The 27,648-nt window shown below is 44.0% G+C and overlaps 1 protein-coding gene across 2 annotated transcripts in view; it reads left to right on the top strand.

Annotated features, from left to right (window-relative positions):
- LOC311139050 (rho guanine nucleotide exchange factor 3-like) overlaps positions 1-27,648 on the top strand; it is a 93,137-nt gene that overhangs the window by 12,479 nt on the left and 53,010 nt on the right. Inside the window, exons 2-3 of one of the 2 annotated variants that reach the window (XM_084173897.1) lie at positions 9,354-9,420; positions 25,394-25,456. In XM_084173897.1, coding sequence (XP_084030023.1) covers positions 9,354-9,420; positions 25,394-25,456 — 130 coding nt within the window. Of the gene's footprint in view, positions 1-9,353; positions 9,421-21,402; positions 21,602-25,393; positions 25,457-27,648 lie in introns of those variants that run through there. The other variant, XM_084173899.1, reaches the window with a different exon arrangement.

The raw sequence follows: 27,648 nt of genomic DNA, 5'->3' as shown, positions 1-27,648 counted from the left end.
TGTGGCCAATACAATTTGATTTGATTTCTCAAAACTTTTGACCACGACTGTAAACTTGAGACAATGGTTGATGTTGTGCACCTTTTGACCACTAGATGGCCCCAGATGTTTGTTTTGACTGAGAGAGGATCAACCATAACTGTAGGGAACATGAGTGAAGTTGTGGCTTTATCATCTGCTTTTTCTAAACAGATGGAAACTGTCACCCTATTCTCATCAGGCTCCTGGCCATCCATTTTCAGGATTCATTGTACTTTCATCATTTTATCTAAAAGCCTTTTTAAATGTCATTATTTAGCATCCTGAAGTGCTGTTTTGGCAAACACTCATATTTTGCCTGACATTTGCTCATCTTTAGTTATGGAGCAGTCCTTTATTTTGCTTTTAAAGGATTACAAAAAACACATTTATTTGGTAATATAAACCCAGGGGAGTACAGTAGGGGGCATGGAATGGGACTAGGTGAGTACAGTAGGGTGCATGGAAGGGGACTAGGTGAGTACAGTAGGGTGCATGGAAGGGGACTAGGGTAGTACAGTAGTGTGCATGGAATGGGACTAGGGGAGTACAGTAGGGTGCATGGAAGGGGACTAGGTGAGTACAGTAGGGTGCATGGAAGGGGACTAGGGTAGTACAGTAGTGTGCATGGAAGGGGACTAGGGTAGTACAGTAGTGTGCATGGAAGGGGACTAGGGGTAGTACAGTACATGGAAGGGGACTAGGGGTAGTACAGTAGGGGGCATGGAAGGGGACTAGGGGTAGTGCAGTAGGGGGCATGGAAGGGGACTAGGGTAGTGCAGTAGGGTGCATGGAAGGGGACTAGGGGTAGTACAGTAGGGTGCATGGAAGGGGACTAGGGGAGTACAGTAGGGGGCATGGAAGGGGACTAGGGTAGTACAGTAGGGTGCATGGAAGGGGACTAGGGGAGTACAGTAGGGTGCATGGAAGGGGACTAGGGTAGTACAGTAGTGTGCATGGAAGGGGACTAGGGTAGTACAGTAGGGGACATGGAAGGGGACTAGGGTAGTACAGTAGGGGGCATGGAAGGGGACTAGGGGAGTACAGTAGTGTGCATGGAAGGGGACTAGAGTAGTACAGTACATGGAAGGGGACTAGGGGTAGTACAGTAGGGGGCATGGAAGGGGACTAGGGGAGTACAGTAGGGTGCATGGAAGGGGACTAGGGTAGTACAGTAGTGTGCATGGAAGGGGACTAGGGTAGTACAGTAGTGTGCATGGAAGGGGACTAGGGGTAGTACAGTACATGGAAGGGGACTAGGGGTAGTACAGTAGGGGGCATGGAAGGGGACTAGGGGTAGTGCAGTAGTGTGCATGGAAGGGGACTAGGGTAGTGCAGTAGTGTGCATGGAAGGGGACTAGGGTAGTACAGTAGTGTGCATGGAAGGGGACTAGGGTAGTACAGTGCATGGAAGGGGACTAGGGTAGTACAGTAGTGTGCATGGAAGGGGATAGGGTAGTACAGTAGTGTGCATGGAAGGGGACTAGGGTAGTACAGTAGGGTGCATGGAAGGGGACTAGGGTAGTACAGTAGGGTGCATGGAAGGGGACTAGGGGAGTACAGTACATGGAAGGGGACTAGGGTAGTACAGTAGTGTGCATGGAAGGGGACTAGGGTAGTACAGTGCATGGAAGGGGACTAGGGGTAGTACAGTAGGGGGCATGGAAGGGGACTAGGGTAGTACAGTAGTGTGCATGGAAGGGGACTAGGGTAGTACAGTGCATGGAAGGGGACTAGGGTAGTACAGTAGTGTGCATGGAAGGGGACTAGGGTAGTACAGTAGTGTGCATGGAAGGGGACTAGGGTAGTACAGTAGTGTGCATGGAAGGGGACTAGGGTAGTACAGTAGGGGGCATGGAAGGGGACTAGGGTAGTACAGTAGGGGGCATGGAAGGGGACTAGGGGAGTACAGTAGTGTGCATGGAAGGGGACTAGGGTAGTGCAGTAGGGTGCATGGAAGCAGAACTCTAGAACTCTCCTGAAATAGATTAGGGAGTCATAGACGGAGCCTGTTGAGGGGCAGTGGGCTCATTAGACCCCAGGCCATTTATAGCTCAGCCATCTCCCAGGGGACTGAGATGGGTCTATTACAGTACAACAGGAGGACCATGACTCCAAGATCAGATGCCTTGTATTGTTCAATGATATCTTTATTGTATTTTGAATGTGCTAGGATGCCCTTTGGGCGGGAATTAGAGAGATGTTTTTCAACCTGTTGCTTCCCTACTAAAGGAAATCGGGGTTTATCCTGCGAGGGCCTGTGTGGGTGCAGGCCTTTGGTCCAGCTAGCCAAAACAGTTACATGCACAGCTGATTCAACCTAATAAAGTTATAATTGAACATTGTGTTTAGTTGATTAGCTGAATCAGGTGTGTTTCTGCTTTAGACAGAGAAAAGGCCTGCCCTCTCACCGGCCCGTCCTACTCATTGCACCAAGGAGATCATATTAATGGTGCTGTAGTATTTTCATGCAATGGCTAAAGAAAGTCCACACTCGTCATCTCTCCTGCTGTAAGTATTTTTAAAGTTGGCATTCATCAGTGTGGCCTGGGTCATTCATCAGTGTGGCCTGGGTCATTCATCAGTGTGGCCTGGGTCATTCATCAGTGTGGCCTGGGTCATTCATCAGTGTGGCCTGGGTCATTCATCAGTGTGGCCTGGGTCATTCATCAGTGTGGCCTGGGTCATTCATCAGTGTGGCCTGGGTCATTGATCAGCGTGGGCTGGGTCATTGATCAGCGTTGGCTGGGTCATTGATCAGTGTTGGCTGGGTCATTGCCTGAGGGGATTTCAGCATGACTGCGGTGATGGCTGACGGGGCATCTCCTGTCTCACTATCAGCGAGAGGATGTGATTTATCATCAATACCTGGTGTCAGAGAGCCTGTCTGGTCTGTGGTCTCAGGTTAGAGTGGTCTTATCATAGCTCCTCTAATATAACCTCTGACCTCTAGGACCTCTAGGACTGTGGGAAAAGACCTCTGCAGATAAGATAGGACAAGAGTCCCACATTAAAAAATACTATAGTATACTATGGTATAAAAACTATAGCATTCACTGTAGTGTTTTTGCGGACTTTACTGTAGTATACTGTAGTATTTCCAGTTAACTATAGTATAAATATTGTAGTAAAATAACGATAGTATATACTGTAGTATTTACTATAGTGTTTTTGTTGTATTATCTTTAATAAAAAGCATGAGCTGGCGACACACCCAGAGAACATTATTTAGTGTAGAGGTGCTGACCAACGGAGAATAAACTGTAAGCTATAAAAACAAATAAAGAGAGTTGCACACACTATATTGGGTAAGAAACCACCAACGTTTCGGCATCACTGTGCCTTCTTCAGGGTGACAGAAGTGGAGGCTTTCACCTTAAGGAAACATCTGGAGAATACTAAAAGAGTACATTTTCCATAACCTGTAGGTAGGTAGGACTGGGGTCTAAAGAGATAGTTCAGCGCTTCTGCTCTTTTCTATAACACATGTAGGGTACACAATATATGGTCTATATTTGGCATATTGGTTTCTCACTTATGGGTGGTACAAATTGGGATATGGGGGAAGGGAATGGGTAGGTTATATGCATATTAAATACTGTAGTTAAAAAAGTGTAGTATGTTTTTGCGGACATTACTACAGTGTTTCTTTTACATTTTAGTCATTTAGCAGACGCTCTTATCCAGAGCGACTTACAGGAGCAATTAGGGTTAAGTGCCTTGCTTAAGGGCACATCGACAGATTTTTCACCTAGTCGGCTCGGGGATTACAACCAGCGACCTTTCGGTTACTGGCACAACGCTCTTAACCACTAAGCTACCTGCCGCCCATTTGTGGACAATACTGTAGTATTTACTATAGGATTCTACAGTATATTACAACATTCTATAGTAACTACTACACATGATTGAGGTATACTAAAGTGTTTAGTATAGTATTCTAAAGTATACTACAGTTTATTACAAAATTCTACAGTAAGTACTGTAGTATTCTATAGTAAACTGTAGTATTCTTTCATGTGGGGTGGAACACATCTGATCATGTTTAGTTTAGGCTGTGGGAACATCTCTTCACAGGGGGTTTGTGTCTTGGTTTTCATGTTTAGAAAAGAGAGACCGTAACAGAAAGAAACAGTACTCTTTTAAGGGACAGTAAAGGTTAAACACATTGTTTCTCTCACATATTTTATTCAGGTCTAACGTGTAACAGAGATACACTATACAGTGCCTTCAGAAAGTATTCACACCCAATTACCTTTTCCACATTTTGTTGTGTTACAGCCTGAATTTACTGGCCTACACACAATACCGCATAATGTCAAAGTGGAATTATGTTGTTCTAAATTTTTACAAATTAATTCAAAATGAAAAGCTAAAATGTCTTGAGGCAATAACTATTCAACCCCTTTGTTATGGCAAGCCTAAATAAGTTCAGGGGTAAAAATGTGCTTAACAAGTCACATAATAAGTTGCATGGACTCACTCTGCGTGCAATAATAGTGTTTAACATGATTTTTGAATGACTACCTCATCTCTTTACCCCACACATACAATTATCTGTAAGGTCCCTCAGTCGAGCTGTGAATTTCAAACACAGATTCAACCACAAAGACCAGAGAGGTTTTCCAATGCCTCGCAAAGAAGGGCACCTATTGGTAGATGGGTAAAAACAAAAAAGCAGACATTGAATATCCCTTTGAGCATGGTGAAGTTATTTAATTACACATTGGATGGGGTATCAATACACCCAGTCACTACAAAGATACAGGCGTAATTCCTAACTAAGTTACTGGAGAGGAAGGAAACCGCTCAGGGAGTTCACCATAAGGCCAATGGTGACTTTAAAACTGTTACAGAGTTTAATGGCTGTGATAGGAGAACTGAGGATGGATCAACAACATTGTAGTTACTCCACATACTAATCTAATTGACAGAGTGAAAAGAAGGAATCCTGTACAGAACAAAACATGCATCCTGTTTGCAACAAAGCACTAAAGTAATACTGAAAAATGTTTGGCAAAGCAATTAACTTTTAATCCTGAATACAAAGTGTTATGTTTGGGGCAAATCCAATACAACACAATACTGAATACCACTCTTCATATTTTCAAGAATAGTGGTGGCTGCATCATGCTATGGGTATGCTTGTAATCGTTAATGACTGGGGAGTTTTTCAGGATAAAAAATAAACGGAATGGAGCTAAGCACAGGTAAATTCCTAGAGGAAAACCTAGGTCAGTCTGCTTTCCACCAGACACTGGGAGATTCATTCACCTTTCAGCAGGACAATAACCTAAAACACAAGGCCAAATCTACACTGGAATTGCTTACCAAGTAGACAGTGAATGTTCCTGAGTGGCAGAGTTACAGTTTTGACTTACATCTGCTTGAATATCTATGGCAAGACCTGAAAATTGTTGTTTAGCAATGATCAACAACCCATTTGACAGAGCTTGAAGAATTTTGAAAATAATAATGGGCAAATGTTGCACAAACCAAATGTGGAAAGCTCTTAGAGACTTACCCAGAAAGACTCACATCTCTAATCACTGCCAAAGGAGCTTCTACGAAGTATTGACTCCAGGGTGTGAATACATATGTAAATAAGATATTTCTGTATTTAATTTCCAATAAATTTGCTAAAATCTACAAAAACATGTTTTTACTTTGTCATTATGATGTATTATGTGTAGATGGGTGAGAGAGAGAAAAATATTGAATCCATTGTGAATTCAGGCTGCAACACAAAAAATGTGGAATAAGTCAAAAGGTATGAATACTTTCTGAAGGCTCTGTATATACTTAAGTATGTGGACACCCCTTCAAATTAGTGGATTCGTTGCTGACATGAGTATAAAATCGAGCACACAGCCATGCAATCCCCATAGACAAACATTGGCAGTAGAATGGACTTACTAAAGAGCTCAGTGACTTTCAACGTGGCACCATCATAGGATGCCACCTTTCCAACAAGTCCGTTTGTCAAATTTCTGCCCTCCTGCTGCCCCGGTCAACTGTAAGTGCTGTTATTGTGAAGAGACCCTGTATATAGCCTCTCTACTGTTATTTTATTTTATTATTTTTTACGAAACTTTTTTTTCTTAAAACTGCATTGTTGGTTATGTGCTTGTCAGTAAGCATTTCACTGTAAGGTCTACACCTGTTGTATTCGGCACATGTGGCAAATAACATTTGATTTTATTTGATTTGAAGCGCGTAGCCCGTAAAAATTGTCTGTCCTCGGTTGCAACACCCACTACCGAGTTCCAAACTGCCTCTGGAAACAGCGTCAGCACAATAACTGTTCGTCAGGAGCTTCATGAAATGGGTCTCCAGGCTGAGCAGCCGCACACAAGCCTAAGATCACCATGCGCAATGCCAAGCGTCTACTGGAGTGGTGTAAAGTGCATAGTGCCAACTGTAAAGTTTGGTGGAGGAGGAATAATGGTCTGGGACTGTTTTTCATGGTTCGGGCTAGGCCCCTTAGTTCCAGTGAAGGGAAATCTTAACACTACAGCATACAATGACATTTTAGACAATTTTGTGCTTCCAACTTTGTGGCAACAGTTTGGGGGAAGGCCCTTTCCTGTTTCAGCATGACAATGCCCCCGTGCACAAAGCGAGGTCCATACAGCAATGGTTTGTCAAGATCGGAGTGGAAAAACTTGACTGGCCTGCACAGAACCCTGACCTCAACCCCATCGAACACCTTTGGGATGAATTGGAACGCCGACTGTTAGCCAGGCCTAAACGCCCAACATCAGGGCTTCGACCTCACTAATGCTGTTGTGGCTGAATGGAGGCAAGTCCCCGTAGTAATGTTCCAACATCTAGTGGAAAGCCTTTCCAGAAGAGTGTAGGCTGTTATAGCAGCAAAGGGGGGACCAACTCCATATTAATGCCCATGATTTTGGAATGTTCGACAAGCAGGTGTCCACGTAATTTTGGTCATGTAGTGTGTCTCTCTCTATGAACTACCTGAATAAATAGGATAACTCGTCTTCACTGATTTACATTCTTTATTATTCTCAATGTATGTAAAGTTGTATGGATCATTCTCAGTTGTATGAAACAACACAGGGAGTGATGTGATGTCCTGCTCTGTGTGATGAGAAACAGAGACATCATGAAAACCATGCAAAGAATCTCCCAGCACCAATCATCCAGGGAGTTAGAAAAAGTATGAAATACACTTAGATCACATTAATATACACTTACATCACATTTTGATTTGATATGTATCTTATAATTAAGTTAACCTTAGGAAAACAAAGCACAAATCTAATCAGCGATACTGAGTGGAAGGTTATTACTGTCAGACAGTGGGTTCATGTTCTTCCTGAGTGTCCGAACCTATATCTCTCTAAGGTGTGCGGTAATGAATGGTTGCGCCTTGTTCTCATATTATTTTATTGGGGAGGAATGCAGGGTGACTGTCAATAGCTCCAGGTAAGAACTACAGGCTCAGAGAGAGAGAGAGAGGGAGAGAGAGGTGAAGGATGCTTGGTGTTCACAGACGGAGGACAGTAGTCTTCCCTACTGACGTGTCCTCAGCTTGTTGACAGACTCAGGCCTGAAGACATTTATCTAACTCTGACCTCACCTTTTGGAGGATCCAAGACCCACAGTTGTGTAACATTGTTATTGTATTAGTATGCTAGTAACACAGTGGCAACCGACAGACTGAGCTTACTTTCTACTGTTGATTCAACCCTTCCTGATCTGAAATTGAGACCTTAGCTACTGACTGACCACCTCTGCGCTGGCCAGTGAACATTTATGTTTACAGTCACGAGAAACTACTAGAGGTTAGAATCACGTCTGCTCTTTAGGCCATCCCAACCTGGTCTCAGTGCATTTCGTATTATTCTGTTCGTAAATCCGTAAAATTACATTTAATATGATATGTTACGTTCCGTATGGTGTGTACGCATTTGTGGATGTCCATCACCTATTTCGTATGATATATTTTATGAATTACAATTCGTATTATAAGTTACGAATTTGCAAAAACGTATGATATGTTACAAATTCTAGCTAGGTGGCTAACGTCAGCTAGTTGGCTAACTGTAGCTAGGCTATGGGTTAGGGTTAAGGTTAGGGTTAAGTTTAGGAGTTAGGTTAAAGGGTTAAGGTTAGGGTTAGCGGAAGGGTTAGCTAACATGCTAAGTAGTTGCTAAGTAGTTGCAAAGTAGCTAAAAAGTAGTAAGTAGTTGAAAAGTTGTCCGTGATGAGATTCAAACTCAACCTTTGGATTGCTAGACGTTCATTATACACCTACCCATCCACCCCGACCAACCACCCTACTTTTGTTTTTGCCTTAAGTAACCTTCTGTCTTATGTAACCATACCAAACGTAACATATCTTACTTTTGAGTGTCTCGGATTTACATTTTACTATGTTACGTCTATTCTATGAGACCAGGCTGGCCATCCACATAGTCTACTTTAAACTTCCTTCCCAGACATCAAGGCCTGCTGTAACCCTGTAGCACCTGTAGCCGTCTAAACTAAACCACGGCCGTCTCTCAGTCATTCCTACCGCCTGTAACTCATGCCTGGCTTCGCAGCTTTGAACTCTGTAGTGCACTTTAAACACACCATCACCAGGTCCATGTACATCCATGGCTCTGACCACCACCCTCGTCAGGCTTTGAAGTGTCCTGAATCACCAGTTAACCATGGCCATCTTCAGACTCTTCAGACAACACCACTTCTCCCCTCTCCATTAGCCATTAAGGCCATAAAGACTTCAGAGTGTTTATGTTTAGGGATCTGGGTGTCGGTCGGCTTTGTGTCTGTGAGTTTGTGTCTGTGCGTGCGTGAGTGTGTGAGTGCGTGTGTGTGCGTGCGGGTGTGTATTCATGCTTGCGTGTTTGCCTGTGTGTGTGTGTGTGTGTGTGTGTGTGTGTGTGTCCATCAGCTGCAGGATCCATCAGCTGCTTCCGGAAGTTCAAAGGGCCACGCCACCACTACCAGGTTCATCTCCATTAACATTAACTGTGGAGTGATGTCATCTGTCTGGTCTCTGAGGGCCTGACTGGAGTGAATGTGATTAGAGGCTAGCTGGGCTGGAGCTGCTGCCGCTTCTTTAGTGTCTTTTTTTTTACTGTGGTTTAATGGACAGACATTTACTCTGTTTGTCTCTCTCCTCTCCTCTCCTCTCCTCTCCTCTCCTCTCCTCTCCTCTCCTCTCCTCTCCTCTCCTCTCCTCTCCTCTCCTCTCCTCCTCTTCCTCTCCCCCCCTCTCCTCTCCTCCTCTCCCTCTCTTCCACTCCTCTCCTACTCTCATCTCTTCCTCTCCTCTCCTCTCCTACTCTCCTCTCTTCCCTCAGGCCAACGCTGCAAAAAAAGAGCTGCTTCTCTCTGCTTCCCTCACCCGACAGCTGGATGTTCAGAGGGGTAAGTGGTTTACATTTATTTTTAATTTTTTAACATTTTTAGTCATTTAGCAGATGCTCTTATCCAGAGCGACTTACAGTTAGTGAGTGCATACATTATTATTTATTTTTATTTATTTTTCATACTGGCCCCCCGTGGGAATCGAACCCACAACCCTGGCGTTGCAAACGCCATGCTCTACCAACTGAGCTACATCCCTGCCGGCCATTCCCTCCCCTACCCTGGACAACGCTGGGCCAATTGTGCGCCGCCCCATGGGTCTCCCGGTCGCGGCCGGCTACAACAGAGCCGAATAGGGCTGTGTGTTTTGTGTGTGTGTGTGTGTGCGTGCATGTGTTAACACTGCCATATTCATACTCCTCTGTATTGATTACAATAATTCTGATTACATTGGATCTCTGATCACTACTCAGAAAATGAAAACAAAACAATGTTTGTTTATTTTCAATTAAGGACATTATGTCATTTACACATGCAAATCTTACCCAGGATGTCCTTTGTGTTTCTCCCCTCTATGTTTGTCTGGAGCTAGGCTGAAAGACTGGCTGTGCCTGGCCATAGGGCTCCTGGCAAAAGGAGTGCACTATGTTGGGAATAGGGTGCTGTTTTGGACACACCAGAGAGTGTGTTACACATTTTACTTTCACTATGGTCTCACTTAACAATCCAGTTTGTCTGAACGTACTGGATTTGATTCATGTTTGATGAGTTTGATAGCTGATTGTATTTCAAAGCAAACCTGACACTGGATGGCAGAGGAAACTAGCTGTTTGAATTTGTTGCAGTTACAGCTACCTACAGGTACCTACAGCTACCTACAGACACCTACAGGTACCTACAGACACCTACTGATACCTACAGACACCTACAGATACCTACTGATACCTACAGATACCTACTGATACCTACAGATACCTACAGCTACCTACTGATACCTACAGATACCTACTGATACCTACTGATACCTACAGACACCTATAGCTACCTACAGACACCTACAGGTACCTATAGATACCTACAGATACAGTGAGGGGAAAAAGTATTTGATCCCCTGCTGATTTTGTACGTTTGCCCACTGACAAAGAAATGATCAGTCTATAATTTTAATGGTAGGTTTATTTGAACAGTGAGAGACAGAATAACAACAACAAAATCCAGAAAAACGCATGTCAAAAATGTTATACATTTATTTGCATTTTAATGAGGGAAATAAGTATTTGACCCCCTCTCAATCAGAAGGATTTCTGGCTCCCAGGTGTCTTTTATACAGGTAACGAGCTGAGATTAGGAGCACACTCTTAAAGGGAGTTAATCAGATCAATCAATCAATCAGATTCCAAACTCTCCACCATGGCCAAGACCAAAGAGCTCTCCAAGGATGTCAGGGACAAGATTGTAGACCTACACAAGGCTGGAATAGGCTACAAGACCATCGCCAAGCAGCTTGGTGAGAAGGTGACAACAGTTGGTGCGATTATTCGCAAATGGAAGAAACACAAAATAACTGTCAATCTCCCTCGGCCTGGGGCTCCATGCAAGATCTCACCTCGTGGAGTTGCAATGATCATGAGAATGGTGAGGAATCAGCCCAGAACTACAGACTACATAGTCACCAAGAAAACAATTGGTAACACACTACGCTGTGAAGGACTGAAATCCTGCAGCGCCCGCAAGGTCCCCCTGCTCAAGAAAGCACATATACATGCCCGTCTGAAGTTTGCCAATGAACATCTGAATGATTCAGAGGAGAACTGGGTAAAAGTGTTGTGGTCAGATGAGACCAAAATGGAGCTCTTTGGCATCAACTCAACTCGCCGTGTTTGGAGGAGGAGGAATGCTGCCTATGACCCCAAGAACACCATCCCCACTGTCAAACATGGAGGTGGAAACATTATGCTTTGGGTGTGTTTTTCTGCTAAGGGGACAGGACAACTTCACCGCATCAAAGTGACGATGGACGGGGCCATGTACCATCAAATCTTGGGTGAGAACCTCCTTCCCTCAGCCAGGGCATTGAAAATGGGTTCGTGGATGGGTATTCCAGCATGACAATGACCCAAAACACACGGCCAAGGCAACAAAGGTGTGCCTCAAGAAGAAGCACATTAAGGTCCTGGAGTGGCCTAGCCAGTCTCCAGACCTTAATCCCATAGAAAATCTGTGGAGGGAGCTGAAGGTCGAGTTGCCAAATGTCAGCCTCGAAACCTTAATGACTTGGAGAAGATCTGCAAAGAGGAGTGGGACAAAATCCCTCCTGAGATGTGTGCAAACCTGGTGGCCAACTACAAGAAACATCTGACCTCTGTGATTGCCAACAAGGGTTTTGCCACCAAGTACTAAGTCATGTTTTGCAGAGGGGTCAAATACTTATTTCCCTCATTAAAATGCAAATCAATTGATAACATTTCTTTTTTGTTGTTATTCTGTCTCTCACTGTTCAAATAAACCTACCATTAAAATTATAGACTGATCATTTCTTTGTCAGTGGGCAAACGTACAAAATCAGCAGGGGATCAAATACATTTTTCCCTCACTGTACCTATAGGTACCTACAGATACCTACAGACACCTACAGATATCTACAGCTACCTTGAGGCAGGGAGGAAACAAAGACTTGCGACAAAATGAACGTAAAGTTTCAGAACACAATGTCATGATATCAGACCAGTTATTATATGGTAATATATGGTAGATAGGACCAGAACCTTCTATTTGGGATATATCCAAAGCCTTATATAAGGAATATATTTGGAATATATTTGGAATATTACCATTTTAGCCTCTTCGGATGTGACTTCAGCTTTACCATGTTCACGCTGTGGCTGTAGATCAGTTAACTCAGGTCAGAGAGCCTGCCTTTTTGAGGTCCTAGTAGCTGGAGGACTCCTGTCAATCAATGTAAACATATCCTGTCCTGTGCTGCCTATCCTGTCCATGGCTTTAGGCCTCAGCTCAGTTCCCCCTCCTGCACATTGCTCTGACGCTAGCGCTGTGACAGAGACAGGGTCGGTTGGGCGAGCAGACAGTGAGTCTGGTGGTTGGAACAGCCAACACAAACAAGGCCAGGGGCTGGCACATCGCTGGCATCTCACACCCAGAGATGAGCACTGGAATCCTGGACTGATTCAGTCGCTGGAGAGGAAAACAGAGCCCTGGCCTGACTTCCTTTCTTAGGTTAGATCACAACACTGTCAGTCTACTCTGCTGCATCAGAATGTTGTTGAAGATGAAAGTTTGTTTGAAATATCAGTATTTTATTGTAAAACCAACACGTTTTGGCAAATGCGTTTATTTGGGTCTGAAGCGTCTGAATGTTGTGTTGCACTTCAAGACTTTAAAGTTGTAAATATTCCAGAGATTTCAGCTGGAACCACGGCAACTCCTAACGAACAGCACAACGTGACCACCTCTCCTTCCTACCTGGCTCCCCATCAAAACCTTTTTGTCTTCAGCACACACACAAGAAAACACACACGCTTCACACACCAAGCTGACCAAATTTGTCGTTGTGTTTTTCCTTGCTCGAGGCTGGCCGTGGGGTCACAGCCAAGTTGAGTGTGAATTGAATAAAAAAGCATTAGCCACTACTCTGAGCGATGCCGTATCTATCTCAAGAAAAAGGCCTGACGAGAGATAAAGATAAGGCATCCTGGAGGTATATCTAAAAAACTGGAACAAGAACAGCTGCTTTCTTTCTGCCAGCTGTAGTTATCTATATACAGTGGGGAGAACAAGTATTTGATGCACTGCCGATTTTGCAGGTTTTCCTACTTACAAAGCATGTAGAGGTCTGTAATCTTTATCATAGGTACACTTCAACTGTGAGAGACGGAATCTAAAACAAAAATCCAGAAAATCACATTGTATGATTTTTAAGTAATTAATTAGCATTTTATTGCATGACATAAGTATTTGATCACCTACCAACCAGTAAGAATTCCGGCTCTCACAGACCTGTTAGTTTTTCTTTAAGAAGCTCTCCTGTTCTCCACTCATTACCTGTATTAACTGCACCTGTTTGAACTCGTTACCTGTATAAAAGACACCTGTCCACACACTCAATCAAACAGACTCCAACGTCTCCACAATGGCCAAGACCAGAGATCTGTGTAAGGACATCAGGGATAACATTGTAGACCTGCACAAGGCTGGGATGGGCTACAGGACAATAGGCAAGCAGCTTGGTGAGAAGGCAACAACTGTTGGCGCAATTATTAGAAAATGGAAGTAGTTCAAGATGACGGTCAATCACCCTCGGTCTGGGGCTCCATGCAAGATCTCACCTCGTGGGGCATCAATGATCATGAGGAAGGTGAGGGATCAGCCCAGAACTACACGGCAGGACCTGGTCAATGACCTGAAGAGAGCTGGGACCACAGTCTCAGAGAAAACCATTAGTAACACACTACGCCGTCATGGATTAAAATCCTGCAGCGCACGCAAGGTCCCCCTGCTCAAGCCAGCGCATGTCCAGGCCCGTCTGAAGTTTGCCAATGACCATCTGGATGATCCAGAGGAGGAATGGGAGAAGGTCATGTGGTCTGATGAGACAAAAATAGAGCTTTTTGGTCAAAACTCCACTCGCCGTGTTTGGAGGAAGAAGAAGGATGAGTACAACCCCAAGAACACCATCCCAACCGTGAAGCATGGAGGTGGAAACATCATTCTTTGGGGATGCTTTTCTGCAAAGTGGACAGGACAAAGATCGGTCGTGGCTGGGTCTTCCAGCATGACAACGACCCGAAACACACAGCCAGGGCAACTAAGAAGTGGCTCCGTAAGAAGCATCTCAAGGTCCTGGAGTGGCCTAGCCAGTCTCCAGACCTGAACCTAATAGAAAATCTTTGGAGGGAGCTGAACGTCCGTATTGCCCAGCGACAGCCCCGAAACCTGGAGGATCTGGAGAAGGACTGTATGAAGGAGTGGGCCAAAATCCCTGCTGCAGTGTGTGCAAACCTGGTCAAGACCTACAGGAAACGTATGATCTCTGTAATTGCAAACAAAGGTTTCTGTACCAAATATTAAGTTCTGCTTTTCTGATGTATCAAATACTTATGTCATGCAATAAAATGCAAATGAATTACTTAAAAATCATACAATGTGATTTTCTGGAATTTTGTTTTAGATTCCGTCTCTCACAGTTGAAGTGTACCTATGATAAAAATTACAGACCTCTACATGCTTTGTAAGTAGGAAAACCTGCAAAATCGGCAGTGTATCAAATACTTGTTCTCCCCACTGTAGCTGTTTATAAGCTTAATCATAGTGGAGGAATGAGCTTCTCTGTCTGGTCTGGTCTGGTTCTTCATGATGCCAGTGACTCTCAAATCAAATCAAATCAAATGTTATATGCCACATGCGCCGAATACAACAGGTGTAGACATTACCGGAAATGCTTACTTACAGCCCTTAACCAACAATGCATTTAAACAAAAAAAAGTAAAATAAAACAACAACAACAAAAAAGTGTTGAGAAAAAAAGAGCAGAAGTAAAATAAAATAACAGTAGGGAGGCTATATACAGGGGGGTACCGGTGCAGAGTCAATGTTCTGGGGCACCGGCTAGTTGATGTAGTTGAGGTAATATGTACATGTGGGTAGAGTTAAAGTGACTATGCATAAATAATTAACAGAGTAGCAGCAGCATAAAAAGATGGGGTGGGGGGCATAGTCTGGGTAGCCATGATTAGCTGTTCAGGAGTCTTATGGCTTGGGGGTAGAAGCTGTTGAGAAGCCTTTTGGACCTAGACTTGGCGCTCCGGTACCGCTTGCCGTGCAGTAGCAGAGAGAACAGTCTATGACTAGGGTGGCTGGAGTCTTTGACAATTTTGAGGGCCTTCCTCTGACACCACCTGGTATATTTACATTTACATTTTACATTTTAGTCATTTAGCAGACGCTCTTATCCAGAGCGACTTACAGTTAGTGAGTGCATACATTATTTTATTTTTCATACTGGCCCCCCGTGGGAAACAAACCCACAACCCTGGCGTTGCAAACGCCATGCTCTACCAACTAAGCTACCTCCCTGCCGGCCATTCCCTCCCCTACCCTGGACGACGCTGGGCCAATTGTGCGCCGCCCCATTGGTCTCCCGGTTGCGGCCGGCTACAGCAGAGCCTGGATTCGAACCAGGATCTCTAGTGGCACAGCTAGCACTGCGATGCAGTATAGAGGCCCCAGTGATGTACTGGGCCGTACGCACTACCCTCTGTAGTGCCTTGCAGTCGGAGACCGAGCAGTTGCCATACCAGGTGGTGATGCAACCAGTCAGGATGCTCTCGATGGTGCAGCTGTATAACTTTTTGAGGATCTGAGGACCCATGCCAAATCTTTTCAGTCTCCTGAGGGGGAATAGGCTTTGTCATGCCCTCTTCATGACTGCCTTGGTGTGTTTGGACCATGATAGTTTGTTGGTGATGTGGACACCAAGGAACTTGAAGCTCTCAACCTGTTCCACTACAGCCCCGTCGATGAGAATGGGGCGTGCTCAGTCCTATTTTTCCTGTAGTCCACAATCATCTCCTTTGTCTCTCACTTCAGACTCTCAAAACCTCCTTTGTCATAGTTATCCACTACTTACTTTGATTTACATTTTATGAGTGTCTCAGATTGATGTTTTCTATGTTACGTCTAGTCTATGAGACCAGGCTGGCCATCCACATAGTCTACTTTAAACTTCCTTCCCAGACATCAAGGCCTGCTTTTTTTTGGTGCTATTTTCACAAGTATGTGGTGAATTTTCAAAACTCTTAGTACAAAAATCCAAACTGGTAACACTTGTAAAGTATTTTATTCTAAATATTTTATTGTGCATTCATTTTGTTTGGAAACATCTTTCACCACACAACACTTTATCCAAAATATAAATGTACTGTGAAATACCATGAGAACATTGATTTAATCACATAATGATATCTTCTCAATGTAGTTGTTTAAGCAACCAGTTAATCCAATAGCAAAAAATGCAAGATACATGTTTCAAAATTTCCCTTTGAATGTATGCTAAAATGCTGCAAATTACAGAACATTGCATCGTTTTCACATTAGGCAATACACTTGCACTACCCATCAAAATGGACCCATCAAAAAATGTAAAATAACATTTCCATAATTTCTATCCTATGTGTGATCAAAGGTGTGATCATTCGAAGACATCTTTCCCAAAAAAAATAATGTATATTTACAATATACAGTGTTCTGTAATCAAATGAAATTAATGAAAGAAAGAAACATAACATTTAGCAGGCACACGTTTGCATCAAGCCTGTCTTGAGCATTTAATTGGCCGTAGGGTCTCATCAACATCGCAGTAAATGTCCTCAGTGTTCATGCACCTGGGGAAAAACCTTTTGGCATGGTGAATCCAAGCCTAACATACAGTACCAATCAAAAGTTTGGACACACCTACTCATTCCATGGTTTTTCTTTATTTTTACTATTTTCTACATTTGTAGAATAATAGTGAAGACATCAAAATGATGAAATAACACATATGGAATCATGTAGTAACCAAAAAAGTGTTAAACAAATCAAAATATATGTTCTATTTGAGATTCTTCAAAGTAGCCACCCTTTGCCTTGATGACAGCTTTGCACACTCTTGGCATTCTCTCAAACAGCTTCATGAGGTAGTCACCTGGAATGCATTTCAATTAACAGGTGTGCCTTGTTAAAAGTTAATTTGTGGAATTTCTTTCCTTCTTAATGCGTTTGAGCCAATCAGTTGTGTTGTGACAAGGTTGGGGTGGTATACAGAAGATAGCCATATTTGGTAAAAGACCAAGTCCATATTATGGCAAGAACAGCTCAAATAAGCAAAGAGAAACGACAGTCCATCATTACTTTAAGACATGAAGGTCAGTCAGTCCGGAAAATTTCAAGAACTTTGAAAGTTTCTTCAAGTGCAGTCGCAAAAACCATGAAGCGCTATGATGAAACTGGCTCTCATGAGGACCGCCACAGGAAAGGAAGACCCAGAGTTAACTCTGCTGCAGAGGATAAATTCATTAGAGTTAACTGCACCTCAGATTACAGCCCAAACAAATGCTTCACAGAGTTCAAGTAACAGACACAACTCAACATCAACTGTTCAGAGGAGACTACAGTTGAAGTCGGAAGTTTACATACACCTTAGCCAAATACATTTAAACTCAGTTTTTCACAATTCCACAAATCCTAGTAAAAATTCCCTGTCTTAGGTCAGTTAGGATCACCACTTTATTTTAAGAATGTGAAATGTCAGAATAATAGTAGAGAGAATTATTTATTTCAGCTTTTATTTATTTAATCACATTCCCAGTGGGTCAGAAGTTTTCATACACTCAATTAGTATTTGGTAGCATTGCCTTTAAACTTGGGTCAAACGTTTCGGGTAGCCTTCCACAAGCTTCCCACAATAAGTTGGGTGAATTTTGGCCCATTCCTCCTGACAGAGCTGGTGTAACTGAGTCAGGTTTGTAGGCCTCCTTGCTCGCACACGCTTTTTCAGTTCTACCCACACATTTTCTATAGGATTGAGGTCAGGGCTTTGTGATGGCCACTCCAAGCACAGAACATGGGAGTAGTCCTCCCTACCTCCCTGTCTCCTCCCTCCCTTGTTCTGTCTGTCTGTCTGTCTGTCTGTTATTTCATACCAGGGAGAGCTGGAGTGAAGATGATGCCGTTTTCCACTCATCAGCCGACTCAGACTTGTTTTCCGATTTGTTCATTTTTTAACGACCTGGCTATGTTGTGATGCGTGTGATAGAAGAAGTCAGACACAGGAGAGTAATATGCATCCAAAAAGTTTATTCCGTCGATAAACAGTTGCGCAAGCATGCGACAACAAAACTCAGGCACAGGGGAAAATCTACCCTGGCAAACAACAAGGTAAGGGTAGCTCAACCGAGCTACACACAGCTCACAACAAACAATCACCCACACAGACAAGGAAGCAGAGGGAACACTTATACAATGACTAATTGGGGATAAGGACCAGGTGTGTGTGATTAATTAGACAAGACAAGTGGAGTGATGATAAATGGATCGGCAGCAGCTAGTAAGCCGGTGACGACGAACGCCGAAACCTGCCCGAACAAGGAGGGGAGGCAGCCTCGGCGGAAGTCGTGACATATGTGCACAACATGAGAATTGCACTAGAGTTAGCGGCATAACACATTTCCATCCAAATGTATTAGTAGTGCATAGTTCGTACACTAAATACAAATTACTATTCATGATTATTCATGATATAATAAGTTAAAATAAATCATTATAGAGTGTCGCTATCTTCTTTGTTGTGTAAAGTCCCAACACAACACTGTATCTATCAAGTTCTATTAATCATATGTGTCTACCTCCAGGGTATGAATGTTCTGTTCCTTCAACCAGGAGATCAGCCAAGTTTAGAGGCTATGGTTGCGTCCCAAACAACACCCCTATTCCCTATCTAGTGCACTAGAGAGCCATTTGGGACGTACCCTATGATTTACAGTACAAGTCAAAAGTTTGGAGACACCTACTCATTCAAGGGTTTTTCTTTATTTTTACTATTTTTTTACATCGTAGAATAATAGTGAAGACATCAAAACTATGAAATAACACATATGGAATCATGTAGAACCAAAAAAAAAAAGTGTTAAACAAATCATAGTTGTGATGTCTTCACTATTATTCTATAATGTAAAAAATAGTAAAGATAAATTAAACTGTTGAATGAGAAGGTGTGTCCAAACTCCATAAATAGTTGAGTTTGTACTTTACAGTTTTTTTCCTATTTCATTTTTTATTGAGATTTGTTGTTTGTGTGACCTAAATACCCCTCTCATTTTAGTGTTATCGGAACTTTGGTTGTCTGACACGTTGGTTTGCCCTGTTCCTATGAGTGTAATAGCGACTATTGAATGCTACCATATACTTCATTGCAGCGTTTCAACCAGAGATAACTGGGTGCAGTGATCTATTTCTCTCTGAGTGGAATTCCACCTGGGGAACATGCACAGTCCGGAGTTGGCAGCCACTTCTGAAATGTTTTACACCCTGCTCCTGGATAATGGCTAGCTGTGTGCGTGTGTGTGTGTGTGTGTGTGTGTGTGTGTGTACTCTACGGTTGAACTGTGTGCCCTGTTGTTTGCAGTGAGCCCACTTTTCCTAACCTTTAGAGCAGGGTTCTTCAATTCCGGTCCTGAAGGGCTGAAACACCTCTGTTTTTCATCCTCTCCTTCTAATCAGGGGCTAATTCAGACCTGGGACACCAGGTGAGTGCAATTAACTACCAGGTAGAAATAAAAAACAGAAGTGTTTCGGCCCTCCTGGACCGGAGTTGAAGAACCCTGCTCTAGAGTAACATGAGGCAAATCTGGAAAGTATTATTGTAATCTCGAACCACAAGACTATGACAACACGATAACATGTTGTTTCCAGTGAGGTTATCTAATGCTTTTATAACAACATATCAATGTTGTGATCTAGCCTATACACTTGATCAGCAAACACCTTGAGTGAGGTTTTCAGACAGGAATCGGATTGAAGTTTGAAAATTTAAAAATTCTAACTAATAAAAGCAGAATAATGATAAACATATGCTATCAACACAAGAATGTTTTCAACTTATGAAACATAAAACAAATGAATTAAATAAAACATTTTGGATTGACGCATAAAGTAACAGGAGGTCAATGTGGTGACGTCATTAATATTAAGTACAGTTGGGGTTATTCAAATAGAACTTGTACTGCAGTTCGTGAAACACTTCAAAGTGGATGAAACTGCACTTTCAGGGTCGTATTTCAGACATGTATTTTATAGCATGAGTTATTGTCAGATGATTACTACTGAACTTGATGCGTGGTGTCACCCTCAATGTACCTTGCTGCAGCAAGCAGGTATTTTGAGAAAGTCACTCTTTAATGCCCCAAACTGAAGGCTATAAATCAGCTATACATGTTCTTGTTTTATCCTGTCTCAAGATGGTTTATGTAATCCACACATATTTTAGTAATACACAGTTACACAGGGCAGGTTTTTTCGGACATACTTGCTTTATTAAAGTTAAAGGTATAGCTTCGACCACTGTCGTCTTGACGACTTCAGTCTTAGCTATCTGTTATGGTCTTGCTCTTCTTCCCTTTGTATTCAGGAAATACAGGAAATGCTTCCAGGAAGTTGTGACTCACTGTAGCGTCTTAGATTCCTGTTAGTTTCCTGTTAACTTCCTGTTCTCACAAGCAACACCCTGTTAGGTGAACAACATCCTGTCATACACCTACTGTACTGTAGGCAGTTAACCAAATACTTTACCATCCATTTGCACAGTATGAAGTTTGTTTCTATCCCAAATATGGGCAATGTTGTTATCAGGCTATCTGTGTCACCAGGGCTACAATGACGAGTGATTGAATAAACTTTATTGATTCCTATAGGGGAAAAACATTGGATTTGATATGGAGTGAGATGATAGCATTGAATGTGATGGTAAACATTGGTTTGCAGGCTATAAAAGTATTTCACACTGTCACACATTTCTAACAGCATGGATTTTTTTTTCAGTGGAAATAAAGCTTTTAAGGCTTGTAGTACTGCCAGTTCTTTATTGACCTCAGTAATGGGTGTGAGAAGTGGACCACAGAACCTAATGATCATGAGGAGATGGCACTAGCACTACACCCCTAGTACTGCTCTCTCTATTTGTGGCCAGGGACTGCATTGTCTGTCAGGCCGAGAGGCAGCAGGGCAGGCGGGTGGGCGGTGCACTAACCTTTCGGACGAGAAGAGGAAGAAGAAAAAGTGTGGTCTGTCGGCCATTGTGACTCGTCAGGCCCGATATAGCATCAGCTCAGTTACTCCTCTCGCTACTAGAACATCCTGTTGTGAAGCAGCGCGACTCTGCCTCGTCTGGCTGTCGCTCATGCATGGGACTCTCTCTCTCTACCACACACACACATTCAAACAGATACAGGCACATACACACCTCTGTGGACCCTGTGTGTGAAGAGCAAGCTGGATGTGAGACCCTTGTTTCCTGGGCGAGCAGAGGAGCAGACTAGATCTGAGTCTGTGTGACCTGGGCTATCTGAAGAACGGGCTAGATCCGGGCTAGCAGTGGCCCTCAGTGGGAAAGGAAACCGTTAACGTGACTCTGGGGAGCAAACCGGCTCAGGGGTCCCTCATGATGGGGTGCTGTCTGTTTGTGCATCAGAAGGTAAGTAAGAGGAGAGGTCCTGTATGTACCAACCCTGCTCTGGAGGATATAGTGAGAGAGTCCTACCAAACCTGCTCTGGAGGATATAGTGAGAGAGTCCTACCAGTGCTGCTCTGGAGGATATAGTGAGAGAGTCCTATCAACCCTGCTCTGGAGGATATAGTGAGAGAGTCCTACCAGCGCTGCTCTGGAGAATATAGTGAGAGAGTCCTACCAGGGCTGCTCTGGAGGATATAGTGAGAGAGTCCTACCAGGGCTGCTCTGGAGGATATAGTGAGAGAGTCCTACCAGGGCTGCTCTGTTATTAAGTACAGTTATAGTCCTACAGTAGACTGCCAACCCTGGTAACCCTGACAAAATGATGCTTCTGATGTTTGATGCAGAGCAGAGCATGAAATGACCATGTCTTTTATAGGTTTTTGTTACAGCCTGCATTACAAGTTAAGCGATAGTTGAATTGCGTAACTTTTTGGAAGCCAATAGTCAGGCAATGTTAGTAGTACATGATCCTGCTTAGCTAAGGGAATGCATAAACGGGCAAAATAATTATTGTCTCAAAGTGATACATACTTTATTCAATCTTGAACATCATCTGTAATGTTCTATTAGTAGGTTATACAATTTTTAGCATTTTTTAAAAATTGTATTGTCCAATCACACACTAATTACTACCTTTTAGGACAGACCGGTCACATATTAGTGAGATAAACAGGTCTTCACAACATCCTCTGGTCTGGAGGAAACAGAGGTAGTTTCACTGTATAGTCAAACAGAGAGCTAGTCACCATCTGTTGTGTCCCCATGCACTCAATGCTCTGTATGATAAGGTGTGTGTGTGTGTGTGTGTGTGTGTGTGTGTGTGTGTGTGTGTGTGTGTGTGTGTGTGTGTGTGTGTGTGTGTGTGTGTGTGTGTGGGAAGGCTCTTGTCACTCTACACAGGAAGTGTTATATGTTCCCTGGGCCGGCTGCACCTGCTGTGCCTCTGGAGCAAAGACGTGCGTTGATATAAACTAGTCTGAGTGAACATAAACTAGTGAAACGTTTTGAAACTAAGCTAACAGGTTCTATATAGATGGGGAGGGGGGTGGTGATGGAGTAGGGAGGGGGGTGGTGATGGAGTAGGGAGGGGGGTGGTGATGGAGTAGGGGAGGGGGGTGGTGATGGAGTAGGGAGGGGGGTGGTGATGGAGTAGGGGAGGGGGTGGTGATGGAGTAGGGGAGGGGGTGGTGATGGAGTAGGGAGGGGGGTGGTGATGGAGTAGGGAGGGGGGTGGTGATGGAGTAGGGAGGGGGGTGGTGATGGAGTAGGGGAGGGGGGTGGTGATGGAGTAGGGGAGGGGGTGGTGATGGAGTAGGGAGGGGGTGGTGATGGAGTAGGGAGGGGGTGGTGATGGAGTAGGGGAGGGGGGTGGTGATGGAGTAGGGGAGGGGGTGGTGATGGAGTAGGGAGGGGGTGGTGATGGAGTAGGGGAGGGGGTGGTGATGGAGTAGGGAGGGGGGTGGTGATGGAGTAGGGGAGGGGGTGGTGATGGAGAAGGGGAGGGTGGTGGTGATGGAGTAGGGGAGGGGAGGGGGTGGTGATGGAGTAGGGAGGGGGGTGGTGATGGAGTAGGGGAGGGGGGTGGTGATGGAGAAGGGGAGGGGGTGGTGATGGAGTAGGGAGGGGGTGGTGATGGAGTAGGGGAGGGGGTGGTGATGGAGAAGGGGAGGGGGGTGGTGAAAGGAGTAGGGGAGGGGGTGGTGATGGGGAGGGGGGGTGATGGAGAAGGGGAGGGGGGGTGATGGAGTAGGGAGGGGGTGGTGATGGAGTAGGGGAGGGGTGGTGATGGAGTAGGGAGGGGGGTGGTGATGGAGTAGGGGAGGGGGTGGTGATGGAGAAGGGGAGGGGGGTGGTGATGGAGTAGGGGAGGGAGTGGGGTGGTGATGGAGAAGGGGAGTGGGGTGGTGATGGAGTAGGGGAGGGAGGTGGTGATGGAGAAGGGGAGGGGGGTGGTGAAGGAGTAGGGGAGGGAGGTGGTGATGGAGAAGGGGAGGGGGGTGGTGATGGAGTAGGGCAGGGGGGTGGTGATGGAGTAGGGAAAGGGGTGGTGATGGAGAAGGGGAGGGGGTGGTGATGGAGTAGGGAAGGGGGTGGTGATGGAGTGGGGAAGGGGGTGGTGATGGAGTAGGGAAGGGGGTTGGTGATGGAAATGGTGACAGGGGGTGATGCTGCTGAGTTGTTGACTCCAGGCTTCATCATGCTATCCATGTCAGAATGTCTCTCTGCCAACTAACTGCATAGATACCAATATCTTTGATACAGATCTGTGACTCAAATGTTAATGAAGAAATGTTCATCATAAGGTAAAGCTCTTTGATGGAGATGGTGTTTAAACCCTCCATAAAGTTTCACTATTAATAGGAAATGAATCTCTCAGTTCCATGAACTATGACTAGTTTCCTTTCAGTCTAACCAGTTATTTTCCTCTGAATGCTTAATAAGATTTAAAATAATGATGACCTCGAATAGTCAGTTTACTGGAAAACGTTTACTCCAGAAGTGCTGTAATTTCTAAAAAAAAAAGTGCTGTAATTTCTAAACAGTTCACCCGATATGGATTAAAATACCCTCAAATTAAAACTGACAGTCTGCACTAACCTCATAGTCATTGTATCATTTTAAATTCAAATCTCCAGCTCCAAAAGTGCTGGAGCACAGAGCCAAAAGAACAACAAAATGATCATGTTCCCAAGACTTTTGGAGCCCACTGTAAGTGTTTAGATACGTCTGTGCTACCAAGGCCCTTTGCATAAAGGTTCCATATGTAACACACTCCAAACAACACATCTGTCTGCGTTGTGGTCCACGTGCCCCATTGTTCAGCTCGAGAAGATCCGTTGGAGTGTGTTGTGGAGGTCTGTTGTACAGTAGGGAGGATGTTTCATTGTCCTGTTCAGCTCAGATCCAGAGGATTTGTGTGCGTCTGTTCTGCTGTTAGAATGCAATGTAATGTTGTATTCCATTATAGAAGGACTTCTATCTCTGCCAAGGCAAGTCGTTAGGCCCCAGAAATATGCAGATACTGTACATCTCAGAGGCCCTGTACTCATTTGACACAACTGTACAACAATAATTACACAAGCGTTGTGGAGAGATTATTGTGCAGACAAACTCTCTGTTGTTTCAGGTCAAATGTACATCAGTTGTACAACCTGATTGTGTACCGTGTTGTGCTGAGTTCACATAAATAATGCATATTTCTCTCTGTGCTACCTGTGTTCCATTACATACATTGTTCAACTCCTCTCCCTGACCTCAGAGAAGCCCTGGTAACCAAGCTGGAGAACACTTGTTGTCATGGTAATTAACCAAGTAGAAGAAAACAGCGGATGGAATCCATTTAGACTAACTGCTGCTAGGCCTGTAAATATAGCAGCCTAGTTTATCTACTAAATGGTTGGGGAAGAGCCAACTATTATGTGCACCAATGATTGGTTTACTGTATGCTGGATTTCTGTTAGCCTTAGGCACATGCATATTTCATTCCTATCGAAACGCCGAATCGGAGTATGCAAAATATAGAAAGAGGCTCTACCTCTTCTTCTCACTGGCCTCATAGCCTCCATACCTTCATTTAACCTTTATCAATCACGAAAGACCCTAACGTTTAGAAACCTCTTTTGTTTTCACAGGTCAACCTGTAGCTTAGCAACCGTGTGAGGCAGTAAATTACTTTTATTCAGTTGCTCACGTTACCGAACTTCCATGTTCTCTCTAAAACTCACCCTTTGTGTTGTTGTTGTGTGTTTACAGAAGAAGAGGAAACAGAGGAGGAGGGATGTGGACTCTCTCAGCCTGTGCAGCCTGGACATCAACGTGAGTACAGATTCATCTCAGAACGCTGGCTTTGTCTTCGCCCTCCTTTTCCACTCTATCGCTATGTCTCTGACATGAACTTGTTAGGACCATCTTAACGACCATCTTTGACTTACGGTCCCTCGGTTCTTACCTTTGTACGGTAGCTCCCCAGCTCCCCTCTCTCCTCCCGTTACTGGTAAGTGATATTCTAAATTGGTGATAATGGGTGATTGAACAACACTGTTCCGGAGGGAGAACTCTCTGTCTCTCTCTCTCTCTCTCTCCCGACCCCCCCCCCCCTCCCTCTCTCTCTCTCTCTTTCTCTCTCTCCCTCTCTCTTTTTTCTCTATGGTCTGTGTGATGCAGACAACAACTTGCTTTACTCTCTGGTCATTACGAGACTCTCTGCTTCCCTAAAGGTCAGGCCATTTCCAGGCCTATGTCTATTTCCTAAGGTCCGTGCTACCTAGACCCTTTAGTGAATAGCAGTAGTAATAGCTGGGTCTTTATAAAACCAACTGTCAACATGTTGTTCTCCTTGGTTGGGCCAATGCTAAAACGCTGAAGTACCGTACAATGCTATTGGCGCTTTGGCTGTGTTGACGTGGACATTCATTGGCAGCCAAGTCCAAATTCTTAGCTAACAGCATAAAACCACAACAACAACAACGTCAATTGCTCCGAAGCTGTACCTTTAAAGACCAGACTGAAGAAACCTTGACAATCCAGACCGTGTGTAGCTCAGTCAGAGAACAAAAGAGTTTTGAGTGGTGTCAGGAAAAAAATGCAGTATATGACTTGAACTTGTGTTGGCTGTTGGTTGTAGGCTATTTCCACAGAATACATTGAGCATGTCCAAACACAAAACCAACCATGTGGAATCTGCTTCAACGTGTTTTTCTACTTAGCTCCTCTTTAAAGTGTAGAGGCAGCAGGTCTGGGTGATAATGGAAGTTGTGAGTGTCTCTGGGTGGGGTGTCAGTTGATTGACAGGTCCAGAGCTGGCGGAGACAGATCTGGGTGTGGGATGGATGAGGTCAGATGTGAGGTGGAACTGTGGTGTTTGAATGCAGAGCATTGTGATTTTACTGTCTTTGTCCGACCATTGTTTTTAAAACAGCACTCCTCCCTTTACCGCTTTAAATGATATGACTCAGGTTGTAAAGTCAGACAGAAATAGGAAACATTAATCCATGGAATAAATTGTTTATTTTAGATACAAACAGTTTCTAACAGATACAATCTATTTTTGGATTGTCTTGTATTCTTTTTGGATTATTAGTTGGCATAATCGTGTTATTATCTTTAGCTATAGATAGTCAAACTTGTGTTGCTTTCAGTATTCTAGTCAACACATTAATTGTATTAGAAGGTACCTACAGTACCTACTATTATTATTATTATTATATATTTTTTATTCATACATTTTTATTCAAGAGCACATAAATGATAAATTCTAAACTGTTATTTTAGGAGTTACGGCCAGGCCAGGTCCTGTGTACTGTAATCTAGCCACGTGTTAGTTTGACTGGAGTCCAGGACAAGCAGGGTGCAGGACAGGGCAGGACAGGACAGGACAGGACAGGACCAGAGCTTGAGGCAGGGCAGGGCTAGAGCCAGGGGTAGGGGGTAGGGGGGTGATGTGGTGCCACGTGACTGTTTGGCCTGTGTTCAGCAGTGTGACTGACTGACTGGCCTGGTCGGCTCACACAAAGGTCGGCCTGGTATTGTCAGGGCCAAGCCTCTGCTGGCAGGAGACCACTGGAAAAGGAAAAGGAGGTCAACTATTGTTTCTCCCCCCACTCCTTCTGGTGAGGAACATAACCTAGTGATTGCTATCAAGCGACTCAACGGTAAATCTACAATAACAACAACATGCTGTGGATTGCCGTAATAGGCTATACACCCATTAACGATAGCAGGCCCAGATGGGATGTGTGCACGAGCTACAAACACAAGCATTTCGCTACACCTGCAATAACATCTGCTAAATATGTATAATACAATTTGATTTGATTTTTTATTTGATATTCCTAAACCAAAGCCACATGTATTCCATATAGGACACTCCTCTCTATTTATATGGGACTCTGTATATTGTTACAAAAAATGATGTTGATAAAACTGATAAGCGCACCCCCATGGAAGCTAGCTTTCTTGGTGCTTCCCCGAATTGCTACAACATGTAGAACTTTGCTACAAACTTTATT

Source organism: Coregonus lavaretus (genome assembly GCF_964263955.1).
Source record: "Coregonus lavaretus genome assembly, chromosome: 12".
NCBI lineage: Eukaryota > Metazoa > Chordata > Actinopteri > Salmoniformes > Salmonidae > Coregonus > Coregonus lavaretus.
The sequence above is the reverse complement of the archived record's forward strand: the minus strand, read 5'-3'. Positions and strand labels throughout refer to the sequence as shown.